Source organism: Anopheles aquasalis, chromosome 2 (genome assembly GCF_943734665.1).
Source record: "Anopheles aquasalis chromosome 2, idAnoAquaMG_Q_19, whole genome shotgun sequence".
Classification (NCBI taxonomy): Eukaryota; Metazoa; Arthropoda; class Insecta; order Diptera; family Culicidae; genus Anopheles; species Anopheles aquasalis.
In genome coordinates this window covers 64,963,147-64,970,646 of record NC_064877.1, presented here as the reverse complement: position 1 = coordinate 64,970,646, position 7,500 = coordinate 64,963,147, and the positions used below count along the sequence as shown (strand labels likewise).

Below are 7,500 nucleotides of genomic sequence, written 5' to 3'. Positions count from 1 at the left end.
CCGTTTCCAGCCACTCTCCTGGGACGACATTGCCGGGCTCGAGTACGCCAAAACCATCATCAAGGAAGCGGTTGTGTGGCCCATTCTGCGGCCAGACATTTTCACCGGCCTGCGGAAACCACCACGTGGTATCCTGCTGTTCGGGCCACCGGGAACGGGCAAAACGTTGATTGGCAAGTGCATTGCTTCTCAGTCGAAATCGACCTTCTTCAGCATCAGTGCCTCCTCGTTGACATCGAAATGGATCGGCGATGGGGAAAAGATGGTCCGGGCACTGTTTGCGGTGGCCGCCGTGCATCAGCCAGCGGTCGTGTTTATCGACGAGATTGATTCGCTGCTTTGCCAGCGCTCCGATACCGAACACGAAAGCTCACGCCGTCTGAAAACGGAGTTCTTGGTGCAGCTGGATGGAGCTGCGACGGCCGAGGACGAGCGAATTCTTATCGTCGGTGCTACGAACCGGCCGCAAGAGTTGGACGAAGCAGCTCGGCGCCGTTTGGTGAAACGATTGTACATTCCACTGCCTGATCTGGCGGCCAGGATTCAAATACTGACCCGGCTACTGCAACAGGAACGCAACTGTTTGACGGTCGACGAGATTGAACGAGTTGGCACCTTAACGGAGGGCTTTTCCGGAGCGGACATGAAGGTGTTGTGTCACGAAGCCTCGATGGGACCGATTCGCTCGATACCGTTCGAACAGCTGGGTGACATCGCCAAGGACCAGGTGCGACCGATCTGCCACGATGACTTTCAGCTTGCCTTGGCGAAGGTGAAAGCGAGTGTATCGCCGGCTGATTTGAATCAGTACGTCGTTTGGGATCGAACCTACGGTGCTGGGGCATCGTGAAACATTCCCGACGAGAGTTGTGTATAGAATAAATCGAAACCGGCCAGATTTCCTACGTTTAGAACAGGATTTATTTCGTTCCTTCACTCAACGTGCCGCTGGCCAATGATGGTAATGTACCGACAGCCCGGCACTGGCCTTTCGAAACAAGGTATCGACCACATTTTCTTTTCATTACTATTCTGTCAACTGCGGGTGGGGGGGTAGCCATTTAATCCTTCACCGACTGCAGAAGACCGGCATCCTTCATGCGCTGGAACGCCTTGTTTGCATCGTAGGTCCTGTAAGAACAGAGGCACATAAATGGTATCAGCACTCCCGGTCGGAAGCCGGACATCTCCCCGGGTTTCCGTGGCCAATACTCACTTGTAGAACTCAGCGTAGTCTTGCACCTTCGGATCGTTGTGCATCACCTTCATCGCGACAACGGCGATCGTGCACAGGACGCTGGACACAATCAGGTTGCGCTTGATGGTGGCATTGTGGAGTCCTCGCAGGACGGGTTTCTGGATTCGCGATGCAACTTCCGACGACATCTTTGGGGACAGCGCGAAGGTAGCGGGAAGAGAGAAAAGCAAGCTGCGTGAGTATTTACATTACGTAATTTGCTCCAAACTCCAACTACTTGCGGCCGCTAAGCACTCCTCGCCGGTGCCGCAGTGCGACCGTTGCGATCCTTTGGGAATTGCGGCCCGGAAGTCGTTCTAGAGCACAATTTGCAGAAAAACAGAACCCTTACCTTAGCGGTGTTTAGTTTCAGAATTTTTGCACTCCCAGCTCCGAGCAGCGAAAAATCTTGACGGCGCACTGAGACGACGGGGACAGGTTCACAGCTGTCACTGGAAGGTACCACACGGTACCGGACACGTTTCGGAAATTTTTAACTCTTTTTTTGAGTATTTTTTTAATTAAATAAGAATTAAAGATACGAAAATTAGTACTAAAACGATGCAGAACTTATCAGTTGCCAAAAAGATCTGTGTTTAGAGAAACATAATTTTCCGTACCCCCGTTAGTTGCATAAAGGTTAATAGGTTTTAAGAAAGCGATTTAAAAAAATACACCAAAAGGCTTTTTTAAACGATTGCTTGCATCGTTGGGACTAAGTTCACGTAGTTCAACTCTATTACATTAATATAGTGATTTTCTAAACTATAGAAAACCGAGCTAATCTTTCCTTCCATTTTCCAACGCAATAAGAAATCAATGCGTTTGTTCGCCCAGTGTTTTATCAGAGAAAATGTGCCTGCAATTCATTTCCAACGCTTCGATAAAACACTGAAAAGTCCGTTACCAATTAGCAGCAAGATTTACCCTTTGTCCGAGGTATAATTGCCAATTATTTAGCCGATATTGTGCGTAGCTGATTAAAAAAAAACACGTTAAAACTGCCCGAGTTCGTTACCCCCGCGATCGCTGTAGGTAACTACGAATTCTTAAAACGCATATGCCCCAGTTCTAGGAATTATGTTGAATTAGGTAGAGAAGGAGGTAAAAGACAAAAAATAACGAACTTTTCTCCCGTCTACCCACCGTCTCTGCGCCGCGAGAACTACCTCTTTCATGATCGATCTCGATATGTGTGCAGAGCGAGAAAGAAAGGCCACTAGCACGCACTTTGCTCTACCAACACACTAGCACGGCATAAAAAGAGTACAAATAGCGGGCTGCGGGGTCAGAATCCTGTTCCTGATCGTGCTGCAAGGATCGTCGACTCGTTTGAGGAGAGCAACAAAACTGGTGAAACAATAAGGTACGTAGAAGACCGTAGAAAACATCGCAATTTCACGGTGAGTATCCTGCAGCTTTAGGGTGTTCTTTTAGTAGATCCAGAGGTGCAAGTGTTTAGTGATCATTGGTTCTGATCGTTCTAATCACTGTGCTTTTGCCGTCTCTATATTGCGTTAGAAAATATAGTACGGCAAAGATACAGGGATTATGGCGAGTCGAAAGCGCCGCGGTTCGTAGGAGAGGCCCCCAATTGGAAGTAGTTCGCTAGCGGATTGAGAAAATTCCTGTTAACTCCTGTACCCCTTTCTTTGCTCTGTTTTTCTTCCGATCGCAGCAATGGCTGACTTCGATGCTGCGGCCGCCCTTCTGCTTCTCAGTTCCGGTGGATTGACGCCACAAACAATAGAGAGCGAAAAGAACAATAATCGGAGAAGTGATGGCGCCACCAAGGAAAACATTATTCCTCCTGGTCCAATGCATACACGTGGTTCGGCCAATAAAGTGGCTGCGGCTCAGAAACAAATGCCCTTGATGAGCGCTTCCGGACGACAGCAGAGCGTCTTACAGAGAAAGGTCATCGTACCGGAAGCGAACACGACAGCGACGCCATTGCTGACCGTTAAACGCACGGGATTGTATACGCCAGAACGAGAAGCAGCAATCGTGAAGCGAACCAGGACTCGCCTCATCCTGCCGAAGAAAGAACAGCCGACGCTATCACCCGGACATAATTCGCCCGAGAAGCTGCTGAGTCGATGGGATGATAGTAGGACCTCATCGCCAATCATTCCAACGATCGCAGCGATCGGTCAGCCTATCGCTGCGAGCGGTTTTGATCGAAACGATGGCAGTGGCAGCGATGGTGAACTGGAGCGTCTGCTGAACAAGAAAGCATATGCCAGTCCCGGAATGCACGGATTTGCGATGCAGCTGAATGCCGGCACGGAAAACCGCTACGACGACAGCTCACCGGAACCGCTTATTATCACCAGAAGCATGAAAGTGGAGACTCCTGCTACCGACTCCAGCACCATCAGTGGAATCCACAAGGTGTTGTACGATGATGAAGGCGATGGCCCTTCCGATGCTGCCACTGTTTCCGCCCCGTCCGCCGCAGCTAGTGGATCTCACAGTGAGCCAAACCTTCGCCCTGTCCGGAACTCGATTGGTATCGGTTTGGTGAAGGCGGAGGAGAAGGCACAACTTTCACCATCCGATTCTGGCAACTCTTCCATTCACGACGAAATACTGCAATCCGGACTGATCATACAGGCGTGGACGAGGGGATCCGACATTAGCGCAGGACTTCCGGACAATGTACAGATAGAGCTGCATAACATTCTGCAGACATCGCTGTACAACAAGGAGTGCTACACGAAGGAGAAAATGGCGGAATTCCCGATGGATGTTGGTAAGTAGTGGACAGCAATGAGGTGTTGATCGTTGTCCGATCGTTGTAATTAAATATGGATTTTCTCTTCCGTTTCGTTTTAGGCTACCATCCAAATAAATCGCGGCTTCGTAGAGAGTATTTAAACGATGCCGAGGCAGCGGATCGCGCGAAGAATAATCTTGCCTCGCGCCGTTCTCGTCACAAGAAAAAGATGGTCACGCAGCTGATGAACATCAGCCTGGAGTACGATCGCCAGGAAAACCGCGAACTGTTCATGCAGGAGCGCTGGCTGACGAATTTGATCTTCGAGCTGGAGGACAAGGCGCTACAGCAGGGTATCGATACGCAGGTGTTACGGAAACTACGAGCGGATTGTGGCTTTCAGTGAGTAGCGAAGAGGACAGAGGGGAAGGCAAATGTTGCAAGGATTTTTTTTATGCAAAAGTTAAACGAAGGGTTCTGAATCCGGATAGTCTTGCGATAGAATGACTACAGAGAGATGTTTTGTTCTAGTGTAGTTTAAATTATTTATTCATTCTTTGTCGTACTGTAGACCTCTACGTTGTGTACACACTCTCTCTTTGCAAACTATTGATTGCACATAGAATAATTTGAAAGACGTGTAGTAAGGTGTTTAGTTTATTAATCAATAATTAACACTGTGCAATACAATGTATCCTACTGCTGTCCGTAATTGCAAAGCTTTTCAACCATTTTGTAAAAACAATACCGAGCATCGTACTCCATATCGTACCAAAAGTTTACGGCAATACATTTGTGGCTCTGACGAACGTGATGATACCACAGGCTCGGCAGATACAGCATATCGCCTGCGTTCAGGCGTATCTCGTACTGGGTAGCATTGCCGAATGAAGGAAATCGTTCCAAATCTGGCGCTAATGGATCTACACTGACCCATTCGATCATGCGCGGCTTTCCAATCTCTGGAATGATATGAAGAGAGTTAAGAATCTTGTGCAATGAGGAAGAAAAAAAGAACGGTGCCAACCATCAAGAATAGGCTCGATCACTAAAGAATCGTCGTTCTCCTGCATATACACTCCCATCGGGTAGCGCTTCCTTGGAACGTTGTGTAGGTCAATCGGTGGTATCAGAATAAAGTCCTTGTAACCGGACAAAACACAGTATATGTTTTCATATGGATCTTTATGCACTAAAAGGGAAAAGTAGGGTCGAGTTAAACATTACTTTCGGTAACGGTAGCATATTCCACCTGGAACTTACTTGACGTAATAGCCCTTTCATCGCCCATCCAAAAGTTAATAGCATCTGGCTTTTTGTTGAACGCCTCGGATGCAAAGTCAAGACTCGCTTCGTTCACATCGTTCCACAGTTCTTCAAAGTCTTCCGTGAGGTTAGAGTTTTGTCGTTGGATGTACAGCACGCTGTTGGGACTTGGGAAAAGCAGACAGAACGGTCACACCGGAGCAGCTCCTCTACCGTGCACTTTAAAATACTTACTCCTTACGATCGAGTGCTGAAAGGAAGTCCTCCATTCGCATGGTTTGCTCCAGCGGAAGAACGAAATGTTCCTCTGACTCGTGCAAGGCCAATCCATCTGCATAACCGTTGGGTGTTACTGCTACCGTCACCTCCTTGTCGGGTATGGTTTCTCTGTAGAACTTACAAGGGATAAGAGAGATGCGCGAACAAAATGTACGATTTTTAAATTTGAAGCCATTCACAGAATTCGGGAAAGGGAGAGGTAACAGCTGTCGTTAGCTCTACTTTATGTTCACAGTACTTCGAAGATTATGCAGCGTGTGAGGCCAGCAGTGCGCACAGCAGGTGTGGTCAGGATGAAGGACGATCTGGCCAAGTCGTGACGTTTGAACGTGTGCCCGAGAGAAAGAGAGAGGGTGTGACTAGTATTGGCGTATGAGCAGCGCAGTCAATGAAAGGTGAGATGATCGTCTAATTAAACTTTTCACTCCGGTTGACTACTATCAGTTGGAAGCGGTTCAAAAATGCATCAAACGCTATAACGCTGGATCGGTGCCAAAGCAAAACTGAAGGTGAACATGTACGGCAACACGGAGCAGGGACATCACACTGCAATGGATCGTCGGACCATAGTCTAGCACTGGCCTGGCACTCACCGGAAGTACTTGGAACTCCACTTCTCTAGCGCTGGCCAATCGTTGATGGATTCACGCATTATGAGGGGTATGTTTTTGGCCACAGAGTCACGAACAAACTCGAGCGATGTGGGAACACCGAACGATTCCGGTATGCTGGCGGGCAGGAACAGATCTGTGTTTGAGAGAAGGGCGAAAACAACAACCACGGATCGCATCAGACGTGCAGTTACAGGATGGGACACACGGAATACCTACCCTTTGCCTCGTTGGTAAGCACTTGAAAAGCATCCCGCAAGATTGAGCTATTCATGGTCGATCGTTCAAGGATCCTCGATTCGTTGTGCACACCGAGGAAACGTGTTGTTTACGATTTTCCGTGATGTGCGCGCCCTTCCGCTCCGCCACAGCTGTCACGAGGATGAACGAAAACAACTTTCAAAACGACGGTTGGCTTCAATTGGGCACACGAAATAAGTATCCTTTCCTTATCATACCGTGCGAGATATCATTCGCAAACAGAATAATGATAAATATATTCGATTTTAGTATTCCTTTCGAGCAATTTCCAGCCCCGCCTGCCGTGTAAAGTGCTCCGTGTTTTGGGCCAGGTGAACATTTGATTTTGGGTGAACCACACCTTTGGCCGCGCATGTTCACGCGACTGACACCACAGTGACACGAAAACACTCCAGACCATTCTGCTCATCCTGTCTCTCCTGCGGGCCTTTCTGGGATTTGTGGAGGATTCACGAAAACGGAGCCCCAAAAAAGGATTCCCGATGTCTGCTGCGGCCGTGCGATTTGCCACGCGTCTTTTGTCGGTGCTGGACGGTCGAGTGTAGTGTTTGCGGAGTGTTTCCTCCAGGTGTTGCTTCAACATTAACGCGCGACTGTGTTTTATCAGTACGTACCGTGGGGTTCGCAAGAGAAGAATGCGGTGGTGGAAGGTGAAACTGCACTTTAGTGGAATTATCTAGTCATATTGTGCCGGGAGTGTTGCAGTAAAAGAAGAAGAAGAACTGAACAGCAGCAGAAGCGCACACCATCTCAAGGCGCAGCGTTTTGGGTACGTGTTTGTTTACTTTAATTGCACATCAACCTGCGGCTGCGAATGATTATGTGTCGCCCGGCCCGGCATTGCATATTGATTGCTTAGCCAAATTGGCTGTAACTGTTGAATAGACCACCCTAGCCGGAGTGCCACCGGTGGTTGAGGCAGAGGAATGAGGGGCAGAAGTAGATCTCGGATGCGAGAGCACGAGACACTCGCTAGTGCTGCAGGTGTTCCGCGAGAGGTGGCTAACGAGCAACGTAAACAAACGTCCTTTACCTTTGCCTCACTCCAATGAATAGGCCACTAATGAGTTCATGGTTTATGCTCATGTGATCACTAGTAAGGCATCGCGGCGACACTAGTTAGCAGT

The 7,500-nt window shown here is 48.6% G+C and overlaps 5 protein-coding genes across 6 annotated transcripts in view; 3 read left to right on the top strand and 2 right to left on the bottom strand.

Moving 5' to 3' along the window:
* The window catches only part of LOC126573525 (fidgetin-like protein 1), a 2,111-nt gene extending 1,214 nt beyond the window's left edge, over nt 1-897 (top strand). The window contains exon 3 of the mRNA XM_050233708.1: nt 1-897. This exon is cut by the window's left edge and continues 290 nt beyond it. Coding sequence (XP_050089665.1) covers nt 1-850 — 850 coding nt within the window. The 3' untranslated portion in view covers nt 851-897.
* A 1-nt stretch (nt 898) lies between these two features.
* LOC126573530 (cytochrome c oxidase subunit 6C-1) lies at nt 899-1,693 on the bottom strand. Its single transcript, XM_050233713.1, has 3 exons — nt 1,590-1,693; nt 1,217-1,386; nt 899-1,131 (listed from the first exon to the last, which is right to left on the bottom strand). The coding sequence occupies exons 2-3, from the start codon at nt 1,384-1,386 to the stop codon at nt 1,062-1,064; spliced, it is 240 nt and encodes a 79-aa protein (XP_050089670.1). The 5' UTR covers nt 1,590-1,693; the 3' UTR covers nt 899-1,061.
* Nucleotides 1,694-2,554: 861 nt separating this feature from the next.
* Nucleotides 2,555-4,362, top strand: LOC126573527 (uncharacterized). Its single transcript, XM_050233711.1, has 3 exons — nt 2,555-2,603; nt 2,916-3,992; nt 4,076-4,362. The coding sequence occupies exons 2-3, from the start codon at nt 2,918-2,920 to the stop codon at nt 4,360-4,362; spliced, it is 1,362 nt and encodes a 453-aa protein (XP_050089668.1). The 5' UTR covers nt 2,555-2,603; nt 2,916-2,917.
* A 229-nt stretch (nt 4,363-4,591) lies between these two features.
* The window catches only part of LOC126573529 (bifunctional peptidase and (3S)-lysyl hydroxylase Jmjd7), a 3,770-nt gene continuing 861 nt past the window's right edge, over nt 4,592-7,500 (bottom strand). Inside the window, exons 2-7 of the mRNA XM_050233712.1 lie at nt 6,332-6,483; nt 6,095-6,248; nt 5,457-5,609; nt 5,220-5,389; nt 4,984-5,148; nt 4,592-4,918 (exon numbers count right to left, since the gene is read on the bottom strand). Of these exons, the coding sequence (XP_050089669.1) occupies nt 4,653-4,918; nt 4,984-5,148; nt 5,220-5,389; nt 5,457-5,609; nt 6,095-6,248; nt 6,332-6,386 (963 nt within the window). The 5' untranslated portion in view covers nt 6,387-6,483 and the 3' untranslated portion in view covers nt 4,592-4,652. The remainder of the gene's footprint in view (nt 4,919-4,983; nt 5,149-5,219; nt 5,390-5,456; nt 5,610-6,094; nt 6,249-6,331; nt 6,484-7,500) is intronic.
* The window catches only part of LOC126573526 (MTOR-associated protein MEAK7), a 4,969-nt gene continuing 4,205 nt past the window's right edge, over nt 6,737-7,500 (top strand). The window contains exon 1 of one of the 2 annotated variants that reach the window (XM_050233710.1): nt 6,737-6,979. The gene's annotated coding sequence lies outside the window, so the exon portion shown is untranslated. Of the gene's footprint in view, nt 7,143-7,500 lie in introns of both variants that reach the window. The other variant, XM_050233709.1, reaches the window with a different exon arrangement.